General features: G+C 37.4%; 1 protein-coding gene across 1 annotated transcript in view; it reads left to right on the top strand.

The window, feature by feature from the left end:
* LOC115512320 (glutamyl aminopeptidase) overlaps window positions 1–21,330 on the top strand; it is an 86,788-nt gene that overhangs the window by 7,792 nt on the left and 57,666 nt on the right. The window contains exons 2-3 of the mRNA XM_030313253.1: window positions 5,304–5,445; window positions 7,496–7,627. Coding sequence (XP_030169113.1) covers window positions 5,304–5,445; window positions 7,496–7,627 — 274 coding nt within the window. The remainder of the gene's footprint in view (window positions 1–5,303; window positions 5,446–7,495; window positions 7,628–21,330) is intronic.

The raw sequence follows: 21,330 nt of genomic DNA, 5'->3' as shown, positions 1-21,330 counted from the left end.
ATTGTTTTGCATCTTCTATACCTTGTTTAAAATTTGCATATATTTAGAAAACTTCAGTAATGTTGGATGACATTTAGCAGATATAAATAGGGGCTTTTGAGTTCTATAGGAGTTCATGAGAAAAAAATAACAAGTTACCATTGAAAAATATTGTTATGTTGCCTACAGTATTTATATACCAAGTACTTTTGTTCCAGGACAGATACTCTTGTTTAATGAATGAATTTTGCAGTCTGTTCATTGTGGAAAGTGCATTAACATACAGCATAGTTAGCCTTCTAGAGTTAAAGGAAATAGGGTGAGGTGTATCCTAATCCCATTATGTAAATATGAAGGGAATTTCAAATATATTACTACACGTGATCTATCCCTTATTACCCCCACATAACCCTGTGATGGGGACAGATGTGCTTTGGTTACCAGGCTTTATAGATCAGGACACTAAGAATCAGTATGTTTTGTGACCGGCGCAAGATGGCACTTTAAAGGGCTGAAGTAGGATTGGAATCTAGGAATTTTTACTCTTAGAAGAGGGTTTTCCCCATGAAATCATGGGGAATAAGCCAGAAAACAATACGCATTTTGTAGCCCTTCTGCTTGTTGAGTGTCACTTTACCTTACATCAGTGTAAGTACAGGTCACTATAATTGAGCTACACTTGGTGTGATTAACATTCACTGATAGGGCCACCAAGATAGACCAAACACAGCACCCAGTGACACCATCAACACCGTTCTGTTCCATTTCCAAAGGCAAGTCTGAGATACCCTAATTTAGGGAAGGATTTTTTGCATACAATCAAGCACAGCCTCTTTTAAAGAGAGAAGGTGAGGAACAACTGAAAGTTCTCTCTGTGGGTGCTTGGGGCGGGGGGGGGGGGGGGGGGTGTTGTGTATGTGCTCTTGCCCAGAGCAGAAACTGAAACAGAGCATTTAAAAATCTACCAATGGGGGCGGCGCCTGAGTGGCTCAGTCGGTTAAGTATCCGACTTCGGCTCAGGTCATGATCTCACGGTTCATGAGTTCGAGCCCCACGTCGGGCTCTGGGCTGACAGCTCAGAGCCTGGAGCCTGCTTCAGATTCTGTGTCTCCCTCTGTCTGTCCCTCTGCTGCTTGCACTCTATTTCTCACATTGTCTCAAAAATAAATAAACATTAAAAAAATTAAAAAAATAAAAAAATAAAAATCTACCAATGGCTATTGCTTAGGGCAGTGGAATCCCACTCCCTCCTCCTTCCTCACCCTGCCCCTGTACCCTCTCCCCTTCTTTCTTTTTCTCTCTCTCTCCCCCCATCCCATCCCCCCCCCCAACCCACTCCTATTCCCAAATTAGTTAATTGGCTTATTTCTGAGGTGTGACTAAACTGAAACATTCTTGCAGAAAGTGATTTTTCTTTTTCTTCTGCCTCTGGAAGAAATCAGAAGCCCAAAGAATTCAGAAGAAAAGGCAGCTGACTAAACATGGGGCTGGGGCTTGGTGGAGCTGATTATAAAACCTTAGTACCCTGGGGAAGTGTGCAGGTTTCTTTATATCCTCATGTGTTTGTAATTCTCTACTGTCTGAACAGTATTAGAAACTTCAATTGACTAAGCTATTATCATCACAAAACTAATCAGGAATTACCTCTGTTGAAGAAGAATACATTCTTGAAGCTTTTTAGGATAACTATTATTTTGAACGAATTTCAAACTTACAGAAAAATTACAATAGTACAAAGATCTCTTAGAAACATTCTACTCAGATTCACCAATGTTAACATTTTGTCCTACCCCCTCCCACTCATGCCCCCCTTCCCGTTAGAGTATTTTGATACATTATTTCCCTTTACATTTTAACATTCAGTATATATTTCTTAAGGGACATTCTCTAACATAACTACAGTGCAGTTATCAAAATCAGAAAATTTAACATTGATATAATATGATTATCCAATCCACAGTCATAATCAAACTTCATCAATTAACCCAAAATGTCCTTCTGAGCTATTTTTCTCAGTCCTGTATCCAGTCTGAATGCATGCATTACATTTAATGTTATGCCTTGTTAGATTCCTTCAAACTGGAACAGTCCCTTAGCCTCTCTTTGTCTTTCATAACCTTGATATTTTTGGAGAGTACAGTTATTTTGAGAATGTCCCCCAGTTTTAGTTTATCTGACTTTCCTCATGATTTAAAAATGCAGGTTAAGCATTTTTTTTTTTTTTTTTTTTTTTTTTTTTTTTGGGTCAGGCATTTCACAAAAGTGGTGCTGTGTCCCTCTCAGGAAATCAGGAAATCCTATCAGGAGACAGATTCCATTGGTTTGACCATTATTAGTGATGCTGTCATTGATCACTTGCTTAAGGTGGTACCTAATACTTCGTCCACTGTAAAGTTACAATTTATCTCTTTGTAAGTAATTTCCAGAGATTCTTTGAAACCATTCAGATACACCTTTCCTCATCAAACTGTCACCCATATGTTTTGGCATCCACTGACGATTTTCTAAGGCCATAATTCCTCCTAAAATCACTAATAGGCAATCTATGTGTGGAAAAAACCCACAACTTTCCCTTCTCCTCACCACCCATAAATATCTATATCTGTATCTATATCAGAGTAAGGATTCATGGATTCTTATTTTAGTCAATGGGTTATAATTTCATTATTAATTTTGACATTCTAATTCTCCCAGATTCGACCATGGTAGTCCACTCAAGTGGGCCGCTGTGTCCTTTTGACTCGTTCCCATGGTTCTTTGAGAACTTCCTTACTTTTGGGCAAAGCAAAGACGTTCCAGGATCATCTTGGACTCTTGCTGACTCATCACTGGAATTGGCCATTTCTGTAAGGAGTCCTGGTTCCTTTTAGTGGGGAGTGGTATTTAGAACTCATCATCTGGGAACTAGCTTTGCTCATTTGCTCCAAGCTTGTCAGTGCTGCTACTCCCGCTCAGCAGAGAGAACTCAGTTTGTATTTTTATATCCACCTACCTATATCTACACACAAACATCATTGAATTTACACCAAACCTGCAATTATAATTTAATATGGAGAGACATTCTAGTCTTTCCCCTTTCCAGATTTATAACTCTCTTCCCCAACAGTGAGAAACCTGCTTTCCATTATCCTTATTTATTTATTTATTTATTTATTTATTTATTTATTTATTTTCATTTGCTCAAGCCATTAGGACACAGAGAATGTTGTTTCTGAATTGCTAACACATACCACTAGAAAACACAAACTTACTTACTGGAACTTAGTATTCATTTAGAATTATTTTTAGGGAAAATATTCATATGTTAAACACACAAATCTAATGGACACAGTTCAATGCATTTTGACAAATGCACACATGTTTGTTACCCATATCTCTAATAAGATAGAAATTTTTTTCAGTCATCCAAGAAAGTTCCCTCCCTCAGGCAACAGTCTCCCAAAAGACAGCCACTTTTCTGGTTTTACTTTTTACAGATTAGTTTTCTTGGCTGAGGTTTTTTTTTAATGTTTTTATTTATTTTTGAGACAGAGAGAGACAGCATGAACGGGGGAGGGTCAGAGAGAGGGAGACACAGAATCTGAAACAGGCTTCAGGCTCTGAGCTGTCAGCACAGAGCCCGACTCGGGGCTCAAACTTACGGACCGTGAGATCATGACCTGAGCTGAAGTCAGCTGCCTAACTGACTGAGCCACCCAGGCGCCCCTTGGCTGAGTTTTTAACAGGAAATTATTATATCTAGAGAGGTTTTTTTTTAAGAAATTAAAAAAATATTTTCATTTCTTATATGTGGATATTGACCTATGGCATATTATCTTTTGGATAAATTAATGTATATAATACATCCTTAAACCAGAATGAAATGCAGACTCTTACCATGGCCTCTGCTGACCAGTCAAACTTCTTTGGCCCCAGTTCCTCTAGTTCAGCGGACACCTTTCAGCCACACTGGACACCATTCAGGTCCTCAACCACATGAAGTTCTTTTCCACTCTAGAGCCTGTGCACTTTTCTGTTCTCTCTGCTAGGATACAATTTTCTTATGCTTCCCCTGTCTGGCTTTTTCTCATCATTCAGACCTCAGTAAACCATTACCTACTCCAAGAGATTGTCCCTGACTATTTTACCTAACGGTGCCCACAACTTTTCCTAGGTTTTTCTCTGTCACTTCTCCTGTTTTATTTTCCGTATACCTCTTATCACTCTCCTATGTGCTTATTTAGTCTTTGTTGTTCCCTCAGCACCTAGAATAATGCCTGGCAAATGTGTTTGTGTGTGTACGGCAGGGAGAGGGATGGGGTGGGTGGGTAAGGAGTGTGGAAGGAAAGAGTTTGATAAATATTGGATGAATGAATGATCTAATACTTTAGCTTCATATTCTTTATGATATGCCTGAAGGACAAAATATTTTCCTTAGCCAAATTATTAACAAATATGTCAACATTTCTGTACTCCCCCTTTCTTTTATGCTTTTTACTTTGCTTACTCTTCTAATGAGCAAGTGTGCAATATTTTACTGTGACATAACTACCTTTAAAAAGTATATATTCATTGATTTTTTGAGCAGTTACTCAGAAAAAAATGTTATTTCCACTTTGAAATGATGGAAATATTAAACATTAACATTTTAATTTACAAAGGCATTTGCCTAGTTAGAGCCATAAAAAATGCTTTTTTCAAAAGTGGGTTTTCCTGCTTTTCAAAATGCTCTTTTTTCAAAAGCAGGTTTTCCACCTGGTCAAAGGTTATTTCACCTGGGAGATTACTCAGAGCACTGCCTTTGCATAGAAATGAAATTGGAGTCTGTCCCCGGTGCAACATAAATAAGAAAGAATGTGCCATTAGGGACAGGAGCTGGGGACTCTGGAAGATACTCCTCTGCTCTGTGACAGGACACAGCTGTTCACTCTCAGAAGGACAATTAGAAACAACTCCTTGAGTTTGGCTTTGTTGTTTATCTACTTGTTGCTTGATGGCTTTTGAGTGGAAAAAGTGACAGCTCATAATTGGATTTATTTCTGCTTATCTACAGTTCACAGATTTTTAGTTATGGCACCAAAATATCAAACTATTCATATAAAATATCTAAATATGGAAACTTCCAGATTTTCATTTATTTGTTGACCTAAAAATTCCAAGAAAGGCTTTGACAACTATTTGATAGTTTTCTGGATAGAAGGTCATTTGAAGGCCTGCAATATAATTACATAGTAGTTATAAATACATGCAGCTGTAATTACACAGTTGACTTTTTCTATAGGAATAGAAACACAGGGACTGTGAGAAGAGGTGACATGTATTTTGTTTGTGTGTTTGTTTCTAAGGAGCATAGCAGCCACTGATCATGAACCAACAGATGCCAGGAAATCCTTCCCTTGTTTTGATGAGCCCAACAAAAAGGCAACCTATACGATATCCATCACCCACCTCAAAGAATATAGGGCAATTTCAAATATGCCAGTGGAGGTAAGTCCTTTAAAATTTTTTTTGTTTCTGCAGATCGTCTGTTTAAAATAGCAGGTAAATTATCTTATTTACTATGAGAGAACCCAATGAATTCTAAAATTAAATGTGCCCTCATAGTTCATTAGAGGCTTGAAAATTCATTTTGACAATCTCTTTTCTTGGAGTCCTAGAAGTCTTTAACCTGACATATCCTAGTCTAGTCAAAAAGCCATGGTTGGGTTCCAAGCAAGAGTGAATACAGTTGACCCTCATCGGCTGGGCTCTGCTTAACTGAAACAACCCCCTAGTCATGACAGACTAATGGCAAACTCATGGAATTAGAGACTTAAAAATATTCTTGGGCCCAGTGCCTATTCTTGATTTTCAGATAAATAGAAGCCCAGTGTTTAAGATTGACCTGCTGTAGAAAACCATCACTTAAATATTGGAGTAAAGAAGCCAACTCCAGGGAAACTCATGCCCAAAGATTTTCTAGTGAACAAATAGTGATCATGAAATGTTAAAAAAAAAAAAACAAAAAGTAGGCTCCAGTAAGTTCTGTCTGTGTAATTACTGGTATAAGACTTTTTCCTCCATTACTGCCCCTCAACCACAGAAAGAGTAATGCAGCTAACTAAAGTTGGGGATTATTGTACCTTATACATAGAATAAATGCACATATATTGACATGTAAAAGGGTCAGTCTCGTCCTTATATATAATTGTCCTCTAACTGATACCAGAAAAAAACCCTGCTTAACTTATATCTGCCATTGTTCTGATCCACTGCCCGAAATGTCATCATTGAAATTCATCCCTCTTAATGACCAGTATTCCTCAGAAAAGCAAGAACAAAGTAAAACCAACAAAAGCTTTAAGAGGGTTCAAAAGTAAATTGTCAGCTATCCATGCCTTACAAAGTGAATTAGTTGATCAATTTGTTTTATTCTGGTGTCAGGCACCTGAGCAGTTGAGTTTTGACTGGAGAAGAAAGAGAAAAGGATAAACTAAAAGAGTCTGGCACACTGACCCAAAAGGCTGGGCCAGGGTAAAAGATCCTTTCAATGTTTGGTCGGGATGGGAAGGGCAGGTGGGAGGAGAAAGGATGCAAACCTTACCAACTTCTGCTTAAGACCTCTCAGAGGACCTTTTCATTTTGCAGAATATATTCTTCACCTCTTACTAGTTCCAGACAATAGTCCTGGAAGAAGAAGGATATTGGGTCATTAGGAGTTCTCACTAGTAGTGGTTACTAGAGTAACTTTGCTGGCGTTCAGATACTTCTCTACAAGCACTTGCACACACATGCTTGCTTGTCAATGAGGCATCCATTCTAGTCCAACCTTCCTCACTTAAGCCCCTTTGAAAGCTTCCCACTGCGGTGACTTACTGTGTGACTACAAGGCACATGGAAATATTTAAACAGTGGGTAGCACGAATTGGGCAAGTATATGTGGATGGAATATTAGACCTGGTGATTGGGGAAGAGGAAGGCAAAGCCGGCATGGGCAGAAAACCAGACAGATGGGAGTCAGTAGTGGCATCAGTAATGAAATTCTTCTGTCCGTGATAATCAAGACAGTGACTTTAGTGATGATACCTTGGGTCTTTGATGTAGGCATCAGAGATGGAAAAGAGAACCCAACATCCTGCTATGCCTGGTACAGCAATTGCCCTCCCTGAACACACATTTGCTTAGTTCTTCTTTTGTGTGAGGCATTGGGCACTAGCCTTTTCTTCATTGATAGATCTGCTATCCCCTCAAATATCATGGTTGGGATTGTATATTTAATGTAGAAAGACAAACGAATTCCTATATCCTAGTCAAAGTTGTGTTTTCCCTGAGAAACCTCGTACAGTGTATAGTTCAATCACTCTTTCACAGGTCTAAAAATTAAGTGCCATTTCCGTTAGTCTTTTTCAATATCACCATTCATGGGTAAGAGGAAGTTTTACCCCTAAGCTTTGACAAAGGACTTCTGACTAAAACTCCATGTTTGGAGGAATCATTTGTTTGTCTTGTCTGTGACTGATCTTTTGATAAATAAAAGATTATCTTTTGTTTTCAATAGAAAGAAGAGTCACTGGACCATAAATGGAATAGAACAACTTTCAAGAAGTCCGTCCCTATGAGCACCTACCTGGTGTGCTTTGCTGTACATCAATTTGACCGCGTTGACAGAATATCTAAAAGGGGAGTACCTGTGAGTCCCATTATATATTTTTTATTTTTTTAAGTTTATGTATTTATTTCGAGAGAGAGAGAGAGAGAGCGAGAGAGCAGAGGAAGGGCAGAGAGAGAGGGAGAGAGAGAGAATCCCAAGCAGGCTCCACAGCATCAGCACAGAGCCCAATGCGGGGCTTGAACCCATGAACCATGAGATCATGACCTGAGCCTTACCTGACTGAGCCACCCAGGTGCCCTGAGTCCCATTATATTTTTAAAAATTTCCTACCTAGGGATTTGTGATTAATTTTCTATTTTTTTTAATGTTTCTCCCCCCACTTAACAGACTAGGAAAGCCCATTCGTCATCAGGGTCTATGAGCTTGATGATAGATGCACTGAAAATATCGAAAATCATAAGCTGAAAGGACACATGTGAAAAATAAACACGACAGACATAGGAATGAATAGTTCTGAATTCTTTCAAAGGGAAAATTCACTATAAATCTAAAGCTAGCTCCCAAGTATATCAGCACAAGTATATTAAAATATTTGAGCATGCCCAGTTTAGTGAAGTGGTTAGTATATGTGTTTGGGTGGGGTCCTGAATGGAGGCCAGAGAGGAAGGAAGAAACCATAGGAAGATGAATATCCTTCAAAGTTTGTGATGCCATTCCTATATGCAATTCAAAATAAGATAACAAAGTGTCAAAAAGCATATTTTTACAGTGTAAGAGATAAATAAGCTTTTAGAAATCAAGATGATTAATTCAATAATTTTCTTTTGAAAACACAAATACTTTTACCTAATTATTCTTCTCATTCTGAAGGCTCCCATTTTGCTCATGCCCTAAACACTTGCTTAATCTGATTTTCTTTCCGTTAGTCCACCTCTGTGCTATCTATTATATATATATATATATATATATATATATATATATATATATATATATATATATATACACACACACACACACACACACACACCACACATATATATATATTTGCAATATAACTTTATAAGGAAAAAAATCATCACTCCTATTTTACAGATGAGAGAGTCGAAACTTAATATGTTTAATTTGCTCAAGATCACCCAACTGGCAAGTGGTGGATACTGTATGCTGCTAAACCTTCTGAAATATGATATTCTGAAAATATCTTTACCTCTTCACCAATCACTGGAGGGAAGGGATGAATTCCTCCATTTCCTGTGACACTATCTCCTAAGGAAATTTACCTTAATGTTGGTATAGTAGGAGTCGAGCGTGGTTTCCAGCATGCTGCCTTTACTGTAACCAAATTATAGCAAATGAGGGAATGTCCTAACACCTTTTCAAAGGGGTTGTATATCATGCTGAATTTTGTCATCCCTTACCACACGTGTTGCTTTGATGTGACCTTCAGTCATGGTAAAGAGCACTGCCGGGGGCTAATAGATAATAGTAGGGGTAAGAAAGAAATGCTGCTAGAAAGAGGAAATTGTTTTTTCTATATTGGGCTGAATGTCCTTGCTGGCACTCCTCCTGCTTAACATAGAGGTGAAAGCAGTAGTTCAGCTTGGTTTTTCTTACAGACTCCCCACAGTCATAGAATTTTTATCTGCAGGTGCTTTCTTCATCACCTGCAATTCAGTTGCATGAATGTTTCTCATCATGTGCAGGTGTGTTCTACACCAATTTTTTAAAAACCTAATGATTGCTTTTTGGGCAAGTTTTTTATTTTGGGTGGAAATGACAAGGCAAAGCAGAAGGCTTAAACAATTCACTAGTGATGATGTAATTGCATAAAAAGAAAATGTAGGGGCACCTGAGTGGCTCAGTTGGGTAAGCGTCTGACTTCGGCTCAGGTCATGAACTCATGGTTCATGAACTCCAGCTGTATGCTGTCAGCACAGAGCCTGCTTCAGATCCTCTGTCCCCCTCTCTCTGCCCCTCCCCCACTCATGCTCTCTTTCCCTCAAAAATAAATAAGCATTTAAAAAAATAATAATAATAAGAGAAAAAGAAAATGCAGTCAACTCATCAGCAACTGACAGCGTACTTGGAGTTATTTCCTATAGTGACGGTGAGTTTGCATTTCCAATGCACCTGGTCCTCTGACCAAGGATATTTATTTGTAAGGTGTGATAGTGGCTGGATGAGTCATCAGAGCCCATACCAGTTAGTTAGCTGAGCTCTAATGGTGGATTTTGTATAAAGGTTTTAGATGACATAATGGAAAATACAATTTGGCAGAAGATCCCAATGGTATCTTTGAGTGGTAAATATTTCTTAAATATCAGAGCTGAGTGCATACTATTCTGTTGTAAATTTGGTTAAGTTTTCACCATTTGGGTGGGAAATGAATATTGTCATAATATATTGCTTTCTGATGATCTATTTGGTAAAAGGGAAACAGAATGCTATAATCTCTTTGGACACTTCCCAGAGACTCTGGGTTGGGAGAATTCAGTGAAAGTGAAACATGGAGCTAAACAAAGTACAGGCCCTTCCCTTCCACCCCATCTACAGAAGACAGGCAACCAGATTTTTCCCTCCTGCAAAACCTGGTAGGGCTGTTTTCTACAAAAGGTAGACAGAACCCTTACTAGAGAACTTGCAAGGCATCTAGTATGAATGCCAATTTATGGTAAATTCTGCCTCATTGGCATTTGAGAGGTTCCCTGCCTGGCTTTTCCTACCCACTCACTCTAAATTGAAATCTAACAGTTAACACTCAAGCACAGGTGCCCCAGTACAATCTCCCATTCTAGAAAAAATTAAGGGGAAACCGACCTACTTAAATATACTTAAATGTGACATCAATGGAAATGCAAACCAGCCTCAGTACTACATTCTTAGAGCTGAACAGACAATTTAAGATAAACAGGCATCTGAGGAAAACAAACAACATAAAAGAAAATCCAAGGCAAATAAACAAAAAAACACTCTGGGGGCCAATAGTAATGATTGGGGAAACTAAAGAGAATTCCAAAAAAAGCCATAAAAAATTAAACTTTCTCACCTGTACAACCTTTAATTATTACTCTCAGATTCAAGAAGATATGATCACCATAAAATAGAAAGCTATGAGAAAACAATCAGAAATCAGTAGTTCAAGTTTAAAATAAAACATGATTTCCAAAGCATAATCTGGCTCTGATCCCCAGTAACCCGTTACTAATTACCAACAAGCTTATGGCTTCAGTCCTGCCATCTGCTTTGTATTTTTATCAAGTTTATGGAGATATTTATGTTGTTTAAAGTCCTGATATGTCTTATGGGTTTTCCATTTTTCCATTGCATCTATCATTTCAGTATGTGGGGGTACATCAAATTTTTAATTTACTGTACCATCTCGACCCAAAGTCCCTATACTTCTATTTCAGTTTTTAAAAAATGGAACTAGGTAGCTTTTGTGTAATGCGATACTTTTAGTAGAAATTTCATGAATCAAAAGATACTTTGCTTCTGACAGTGTTATTTTGGGACATTAATCACTTGCTATTCATAATCGGATTATATTGTGCAATCAACAATCAGTAGTACCCTGATTAAACCCTTGGGTATGTTCACCATTCTGGCAAAAGTTCCTTTATATCAATAAACAGAGAATCCAGACCTATATTCTTCTGAATTGTTTACTAGCAGGTATTATTTACACAGCAGGTATTAGTAGTTGAACCATTCGTTATGCTTAAAATGTCCTTACTGCTCATGAGAAAAAATTGGAATAGAGGATTCATCCCAAAAAAACTGTTAAGAAGAAAGGTAACTGAGTTTGGAAGGTAGCTCAAAAGACTTTTAACTTTGTATATTTCCTTTATTGAATATTATTTGCAATGCATTTTGATTCAGTCCTGAAAAATAAAATTTAGCAATAATTGAGGCTAGCCTTTGATGGAAAGACTTTTTATAACTCTGTTGGTAAGAAGTCTGCTGAGGGCTTTTTCAGGTTTAGTTGATTGTTTCAGGGTTTTAAAGTCAGTAAAATCTTTAAGTAATATCTTCAGGTATTTATCCAAAGAAAATGAAAATACTAACTTGAACAGATATATGCACCCCTGTGTTCATTGTTGCATTATTTTTAAAATTTAATTTAATTATTATATTTTATTTATTTTTATTTTAAATTTTATTTAAATCCAAGTTAATTAAGATATAGTGTAATAATGGTTTCAGTTATGTATAACACCTAGTGCTCATCCCAACAAATGTCTTCCTTAGTACCCATTCAGCCCATTCCCCCCACCCACCTCCCCTCCAGCAACCCTCAGTTTGTTCTCTGTATTTAAGGGTTTCTTATGGTTTGTCTCCTTCCCTATGTTCATATGTTTTATTTCTTAAATTCCACATATGAGTGAAATCAAATAGTATTTGTCCTTCTCTGACTTTTTTTGCTTAGCATAATACATTCTAGTTCCATCTGCATTGTTGTAAATGGCAAGATTTCATTCTTTTTGATGGCCGAGTAATATTCCACATCTTTATCCATTTATCAGTTGATGGACATTTGGGCTCCTTCCATAATTTAGCTATTATTGATAGTGCTTCTGTAAGCATTGGGGTGCATGTGACCCTTCAAATCAGCACATCTGTATCCTTTGGAAAAATACCTAGTAGTATGATTGCTGGGTTGTGGGGTAGTTCTATTTTGAATTTTTTGAGGAACCTCCATACCGTTTTCCAGAGTGATTGCACCAGTTTGCATTCTCACCAACAGTGCAAAGTGTTCCCCTTTCTTTGCATCCTTGCCAATATCTGTTGTTTCCTGAGTTGTTAATTTTAGCTATTCTGACAGGTGTGAGGTGGCATCTCATTGTGGTTTTGGTTTGTATTTCCCTGACAATGAGGGATGTTGAACATCTTTTCATGTGTCTGTTAGCCATCTGGAGGCCTTCTTTGGAAAAATGTTTATTCATGTCTTCTTCCCATTTCTTCACTGGATTATTTGTTTTTTGGAGGGTGTAGAGTTTGATAAGTCCTTTATAGATTTTTGGATACTAACCCTTTATCTGATATGTCATTTGCAAATATCTTCTCCCATTCTGTAGGCTGCCTTTTAGTTTTGTTGATTCTTCCCTTCACTGTGCAGAAGCTTTTTATCTTGATGAAGTTCAATAGTTCACTTTTGCTTTTGTTTTCCTTGCCTCCAGAGACATGTGTAGTAAGAAGTTGCTATGGCCAGGGTCAAAGAGGTTGTTACCTGTTTTCTCCTCCAGGATTTTGATGGTTTCCTGTCTTACATTTAGGTCTTTCATCCATTTTGAGTTAATTTTTGTGTATTGTGTAAAAAAGTGGTCCAGGTTCATTGTTCTGCATGTTGCTGTCCAGTTTTCCCAACACCACTTGCTGAAGAGACTGTCTTTTTTCCATTGCATTGTAGCATTATTTACAATAGCCAAGATATGTGAACAACTTAAGTGTCTGTTGATGGACAAGTGTATAAATACACACACACACACACACACACACACACTCAGAAATATTATTCAGCCATTAAAGAAGTCTTGCCACCTGTTACAACATAGGTGGATCTCAAGGGCATTATGCTAAGTGAAATAAGTCAGAGAAAGACAAATACTGTATGATTTCACTTACATGTGGAAGCTAAAAAACAAAAATAAAAACAAACCAAGAAAACAGGCTTGTAGTTACAGAGAATATATTGGTTGTTGCCAGAGGAGGGGTTGGGAGGTACATATGATGGGTGAAGGGGGTCACAAGGTACAAACTTCCAGTTATAAAATAAATAATTTATGGGGGATGAAAAAATAAAATAAATGAAATCACTGGATTCTACTCTAGAAAAACAATTAGTACAAAATGTAGAGATTATATGACTTTTGAATTAACTCCCAAACTATCAATAAAATGTACTTCTATTGTTTATATAGGAGTCAAATTTTGGGAAGCAATATCCTTGATAAACATGTCATTAACCTCTTAGGTTAGTTCAAAGTTTTCAATTGGGCTGTATTGCATTCCATTTTCAAATCCACAACAACGTGGATTATGAATATATTTTTAAGTTATAGGTTTAATACCCATACATTATAGAAATGTGGCTGGAAGAAAGCAAGTAGAAAAAAGGAAAATTAGGGGCACCTGGGTGGCTCTGTCAGTTGAGTGTCCGTGTTCAGTTCAGGTCATGATCTCACAGTTTGTGAGTTCAAGCCCCGCGTCAAGCTCTGTGCTGACAGCTCAGAGCCTGGAGCCTGCTTCGGATTCTGTGTCTCCCACTCTTTCTGCCCCTCCCATGCTCATGCTTTGTCTCTGTCTCTCAATAACAAATAAATGTTAAAAAAAAAAAAAGGAAAAAGGAAAATTGCCTATATTACCATATATAAAAATCATTCTAAGTTATTAGTTTTGTGATGCCATCTGAAGTACATTTGACCTATGACCTCAATAACTTTGCTAGACTTTTTAGCTTGGCACTAGTCTTCCAGGAACCAAATTCAGGACAAATTAAATGGTAAGAGTGACCCCGTTCCTGAGAAACAGTAAGTTCTAATTAGGACTTGGGTTTCTTTGGGCTTTTGACCTCCGTCTTTTGTAAAGAGGGATGTGCAAAAAAGGAGCAGTTACTTTGCTAGAGATTAATTCAACTGTAGTCAAATTCCTTGGCTTTCATGATCAGAGGGAGGAAGTTGAGGGGGACTACTCACTAAGAGAGGCTGGTATTGTCCATTTAATTAGTTTTATACTATAACCATATTAATTTGATTGACTCAGTGGAAGAGGTTGTATTGTGCCTGCTTCCAAAATGTTATAGGATGATTCCTGAATAGAATTATACCTTTGAATGAATCCTTCCTACTGCCTATGTCTTCTTACTTGCTTCTGGCTCGGTCCATTTGTCTGGATTGGAAAGACTGAGGGCAGGGAATATGTATATCATGGGGCTTTTAAAAATAAACTTTATATTTTAGAGCAGTTTTTGGTTTTATGCCATGGATTTTAATTTATGCATTCTCCTACATGGAAATAGTCTTCTTAGAAATAAGTTTTACTGTTTTCATACTCATATATTTTTAAACTTCTTATTTTGAAATAATTTTAGATGTACAGGTGTTGCAAAGATACAAGAGAATTCCCATGTAACATTTACCCAGCTTCCTCCAAAGTTAACATCTTACAAAACCATTTATCATACATTCATCAAAACTAAGATATTAGCATTTGTACAAAACTATTAACTAGACTACAGACTTTATTTTAATTTTACCAGTTTTTCCACTAATGTGTTTTTTCTGTTCCAGGATCCAATAGATTATACTACATTGTATTTAGTCATGATGTCTCCTTAATTTTGTCTAGTCTATGACATTTTCTCCATCTTTCCTTGTTTTTAATAATCTGGATATTATTGAAGAGGACTGGTCAGATATTTTGTACAATATCCCTCAATATCCCTGAAGTTTTCTCATGATTAGAGTGGGGTTTGGATTTGGAGGGAAAATACCTCAGAGAAAAGGTACACTTCTCATTAGATCATATCAGGGGACACATGCTATCAACACAACTTATTGTTGGTGATGCTAACTTTGGTCATTTGGTTCAGGTGGTATCTGCCAGGTTTCCCTAGTATAAATTACTATTTTTCTTTTCCATATTCTATCTGTTACAAGTGATCACTAAGTATAGCCCATTCCCAAGAGGAAAGGGATTAAACTCCACTTCCGGGAGGGAGGACTATCAAAGAATTTATGGATATATATTATAGCCACCTCAGCAATTAATAAGTATATGCAGGGAGAGATAATTAAAGGTTATGTACATATCCTATTTCTCCTTAAAACTTCGACCACTCATTGTCGTATTCGCCAGTGGATCTTACCTGTAGCAGTTCTCCTTCTAATGACAATTTTCTGCCTCAGAGCTGTTTTTGACATAGGTTTATTTTATTATTTTAAAAAGACATGTTTGCTGTGGCTTTGTAAAGTTTTCAGAATGAGTTTAATTTCAATAACATTTTTATGAGTTTTTTAAAAAGATGCCTTCCTTTATTGGAAGGGCTATTCGAAATTAATGGCTCTTAATCTTCCCCCAAAGCATGTATTCAATCCAGGAAGCCATAGAAGATTGCTAACGATTCATATTCTTAATTTAAATTTACAAAAAGATAAACATAATACTAATTTAAAATATAAAATTCTATGAGGTAAGTTAGACTTCTTTAATGTTTGGTTTTTGTTCTAAGAAAATTCTGCAGCAGTTGTAATCATCAGGCACCAAACAACTTAAATTTTGACTCAAATGAACTGGCACAAGTAACTCTCTTGTAGTTTTTTGAGGGAAAGCTGTCTGGATCTTCCTCTGTTCTCATTCCAGTCCATTGTTACAGCATAAGTTCTATGGTTTGCTTTTTTTCTTGGCCTTCTGCTTTTTTTCTAAAAAACTTTTTTCTTGCTTGCTTGCTTTCTATGTCTGTCTGTCTGTCTGACTGTCTATTTAGAGAGTATGAGCAGGGGAAGGGCAGAGAGAGAGGGAGGGAGAGAAAGAATCCCAAGTAGGTTCTGTGCTGTCAGTACAGAGCCTGATGCCAGGCTCGATCTCCCAGTGAGATGGTGACCTGAGCTAAAATCAAGAGTCAGACGCTTAACCTTAACCACCTGAGCCACCCAGCAGTCCCTAAAAGCCTTTCTAATGAGACTTTTGCAAGTCAAAAGCTTTTGGCTTTCAAGTTTATTGTGTGGGCATGGAACGCCTATTTGGGAAGTGAAAAACTCCACTTTTTTCCCCCCTGTATTCTCTTAATGTTCTACTGGTAATGTGGATATCACTCACCTATAAGGAAGTGCAGACAAAGAAAATCACAGAGGTTAATAATTCAGTACATTACCTGCAATGATACTAGTCTTCTCGATGGGACGCATAAAACTCTCACATGTCAAACACTGCTTCATATACTAGCTTATTTTATGTTCACAACCACACAAGATAGGTGCTGTTATTCCTATTTTGCAGCTAGGGAAAGTCAGGTGTCATTCTTAGGGTAGAGAAAAGAGGCAGTATGATACAGTAAAGACCAAACTTTGGGCTGAATCCTAGTCAGTTTCGCCCTAGTCTTCATTGGTCTCGTGTACACATGAGGGTTTCTTTTTAAAACCCTTCAAACTGTAAAGTCTGATGTAGAGGTCTACAATTCTTCTCTAAAACCATGTGGCTAGTTGCATGTTAAAATTCAGCAATTTTCTGATTTGTGAAGGTCAAATGGTACAAATACTGCATAGTTTTGAATAACTACAGCAGGATCTGGGGCAGCACCTTACAGTCAAAGAGAAATACTAATTTCTGCAGCACTGTTTTTGTGGTGGGAAAAATAAAGATTAGAAAAAACTATCATTTGTTCAGGTCAGATGAGTCTGCAAAATTAGTTTTCTCTGAACACAAAAAGCTTTATATTTTCAGAACGCTTTGGATTTTATCATTGTGAAAACTGGAGTAGTGAAACTTGTCAGTGATGCAAGATATTCTATTACTGTTAATAGTCTCAGATTCACAGAATTGATGCATAGAGTGACACACTGCATGGAAAGTGCTTCTTCCATTACCTGGAAATTTTAAAGTACTCCGTGGGACTAATGATTAATCATAATGATGACACATAAAGGAAATGGCAGCAACCAATCAGGTTCCTAATTCTCATGGACGTAAATTCCTCCTCTCAAATTCCTGGAGATCCTTGAATGAAAGGGACAATATTAAGAACTCTGCAAGCCTTCTTTACAGGCAGTTCCCATATGATCAGAGAAAAGTAACAACAACGATAACTCAGGTGTATCACTCTTCCCAAAAGAATAATCAGCTGAATATATGCATTAGAAGGCACAGACTTTAAATCGGACACTAGCTCCATAGATTCAGTACTTCGAGATACGACTCATGGTATCCAACAGTGGTATACCTTGGTCATTTAATTTACTTGGGGAACTTGCTGCCTCTGCAAACTAAATATTTGCATACAAATTAGGTTCTTAGAGCCTTACAAACTTTGTATTTATATATAAGGTTGTAAAGCTTATATATAAACTTGATATTTGACCTTTAATAGAGTCCTTGAATAATAAAAGATATATGACTCAGAAGGCAAGAAGAAAGAATATGCACGCATCTCTTCTTTCTCATTCCAAGCTGTTTCAATATTGCCCGTCATATACTTAAAAAAAATCATCACAGTAAAGCAAACACATAAACAAGAAAGATGGCAATTATTTCAAAGTGATGACAATTTGGGGTAATTTCCTGAACTCTCTCATGGACAGATGGTGGCTGATGGTGGAGGAAGGCTAGCCACCTTTACTAAAGCCCACAGAAAGGAGCGGGAGATACAGATGGAGCATGAGTTGAAGACGAGGTCAGAGAGCAGGAAGGGCTGAGCAGAGGATGAGTGAAGGCAGCAGCAGAGGGAAGAACCCTTGAATCAGCAAATCTGAACATCACAGATGACCTGCTATGAAATGGATGCCACATGAAAGGATTTTGAAGCTTCAAATGGCACACCATGTTGGCAGTTGGCCGTCTTTTATATATAGCAGATATAGGACATGCTTGTAGATAAACTTTGGCTGGTTATGTTACCAGATTCATGTCTGAATCTGTATATTCTGTGATTGCTTAGCTCAGTTGATCAGAGCAATGGTCATAAAATATGATCGATGACCCTTCAAAATAAGGGTCATGGATCCCATGTGATCTTCAGACTGGTTAGACTATGAAGACAGAACATAGCTCTGGGGGCTTGAGTTTCTCAGAAACAAAGGAAGAAAGGACTACTTTCATTGATTGAATCCACATTAATATCAATCTACCAACAGAAGTCTAGAGAGTGAGAAAAAACAGAATATGTTGTCTCAGAAGCATTGTGCTTAAAGGGAGTTGATCCACTAGCATGGGAAAGAAGATCTGGTACAAAGAGCACAGTCTTTCTCTTCCCCATTTTCCACCTGGGGTTCCCACTGTTATCTCTTCTTCCTCTTAACTCTCAACGGTGAGTCTAGGGACTCACTGTTATCGCTTCTTCCTCTTTCTCCCTCTTTCTCAACGTTTCATTGTTCAAACATTATGTGTGGCACAGAAGTAGGGTGTCAATAACAGTGGAGGAAGTCATGATGGAACTACCTTCCTGAAGTTTTTTAATGAGAATAGATGTAGTAGAAATTCTGAGGGAGTTTTGACACCCTAATTAATTCACAGATGAAAAATTCTCAGAATTTCTGCATCTAATGGAGCCATCCTGTCTAGTCATGATAGTTTTGATTTCACAGGGGGCAACTACCTCTGCTCTGTACAGTGGCCACCGACTGGATCCTTAGTTTCACTGAACTTCTTGGAAAATGCATGTCATTGTTTCCATAGAAAGAGAAAACAGTGAGAAAATGTATCATCTATCCTGACAGCTGAAAAAAACCAAAAACAAACCTCAAAGGATGTTGCGATGATAGTTGAGTGAATAGTGTTGCCTTTAGAGATGAAGATGAACACATCTTTACTTTTGCAAATAAAGCAAGAATGTCAATGACCCAGTGGATGTGGGAACAGTGAACCAGCACTGGTAATTTCAGGGATGCTCTTTCAGTACTTGTCCTTTATTTGCTTTTTACAAAATGTTTATTTATTTTGAAAATGAGAGTGTGTGTGTGCACATGGGGGAGGGGTGGAACAAGAGGGGGAAAGAGAATCCCAAGCGGGCTCTGAGTTGTCAGCACAGAGCCTGACTCGAGACTCGATCCCACTAACCATGAGATCATGACCTGAGCCGAAATTAAGAGTCAGATGCTTTACTGACTGAGCCACCCAGGCACTCTGGTATTTGTCCATTAAATTATTGGATCTTTCCACTGTTGTTCACAGCTGAGAAAAAATGGCTCAAGATCCATGCCTATAAGAATACCAAAATTAGCAATGCTTTTGGCATAATAAAGGAAGAAAGTAGGCATAATTTCTCTTTCTTTTTTCCTTTTTTAAAATTATGGGTCACCTGTGCCATTAGGTAGATGGGATTGGATTTACCAAATGACTGCATATTTTGCTTTACTTGAGGGTTTTGAATCTGGCCATAAGTTTAGCAAGTACGCTTCACTTGAATTCCTCAAAGTTATTTTTAAAAGACTTTTTTTAGGGAAGTTTTAAGTGTACAATTAAATTGAAGGGAAGGTATGAAGATTTTACATATACCTCCTGCTCCCACATATGCATCCCTTCCCCCATTATCACTATCACTCCTCCAAATAGTACATTTTTTTTTTTTACAACAAAGATGAACCTACATTGACACATCATAATATCCAAAATCCATAGTTTACCATAGGGTTCGCTCTTGGCATTGTACATTCTATGGATTTGGACAAATGTATAATGTTATTTTTGTATCATTGTTATATCCTACAGATTACTTTTACTGCCCTAAAAATCCTCTGTGGTCCATTTATTCATATTTCCTTCTTCCTCCACCTTCTAACCCCTAGCAACTACTGATCTCCTTATTGTCTCCATAGTTTTGCCTCTTCCAAAATTAATATAGTTGGAGTGATACAGTACGAGGCCTTTTCAGATTGGCCTCTTTCAGTTAGTAATATGTATTTAAGGTTTCTCCCTGTCTTTTCATGGCTTGATAGCTCATTTCTTTTTAGCACAGAGTAATATTCCATTGTCTGGATCGGCCACAGTTTATTTACCTATTGAAGGACATCTTGGTTGCTTCCAAGTGTTGGGAATTGTGAGTGAAGCCGCTATAAACATTTACATGCAAGTATTTGTTGGACATGTTTTAAAATCTTTAGGTAAATACAAAGGAGCACAATTACTGCATCATATAGTAAAGGTATGTTTAGTTTTGTCAGAAACTTCCAAATTGTCTTCCAAAGCGGCTGTAGCATTTTGCATTCCCAGCAGCAATGTATGGGAACTCCATGTCCTTGCTAGCATTTGTTGTTGTCAGTGTTCCAAATTTTGGCATTCTAGTGGGTGTGCAGTCGTACCTTACTGTTGCATCTCCTTGATGACATATGGGGAGCATCTTTTTGTGTACGTATTTGCAAATTCTGTATCTTCACTGATGAGGTGTTTGTTAAGGTCTTTGGCCCATGTTTTAATCAGCTTGTTTGTTTTCTTCTTGTTGAATTTTAAGAGCTCTTTGTATATTTTGGGTAGCAGTCCTTTATCAGATATGTCTCTTGCAAATATTTTCTCCCAGTCTGTGGCTTGTCTTCTCATTCTCTTGACATTGTCTTTCACAGACCAGAAGTTTTTAATGAAGTCCAAATCATCAATTATTTCTTTCATGGTGTTGCAAGAAGTTATCTTCATACCCAAGGTCATCTAAGTTTTCTCCCATGTTATCTTCTAGGAATTTTACGGTTTTGCCTTTTACATTTAGGTCTGCAATCCATTTTAAGTTAATTTTTGTGAAGGGCATAAGGTCAGTATCTAAATTCATTTTTTTGCATGTGGAAGTTCAGTTGTTCCAGCACCATTGGTTAAAAACATGATCTGTATTCCATTGTATTGCCTTTGCTTCCTTGTCAAGGATCATTTGACTATTTTTATTGGGTCTATTTCTGGGCCCTCTACTGTGTTGTACTGATCTATTTGTCTATTCTTTTGCTAATACCACATTGTCTTGATTAGTATAGCTTTATAGTAAGTCTTTAAGTCAGGTAGTATCAATCTTCCAACTTAGTTTTTCTCCCTCAATATTGTGTTGGCTATTCTGGGTCATACATGCTTGAAATTGGGGGGTAAAAAGTTTATAC

The sequence above is a fragment of the Lynx canadensis genome, chromosome B1 (assembly GCF_007474595.2).
Source record: "Lynx canadensis isolate LIC74 chromosome B1, mLynCan4.pri.v2, whole genome shotgun sequence".
NCBI classification, from domain to species: Eukaryota; Metazoa; Chordata; class Mammalia; order Carnivora; family Felidae; genus Lynx; species Lynx canadensis.
This window is presented reverse-complemented; position numbering and strand designations above follow the sequence as displayed.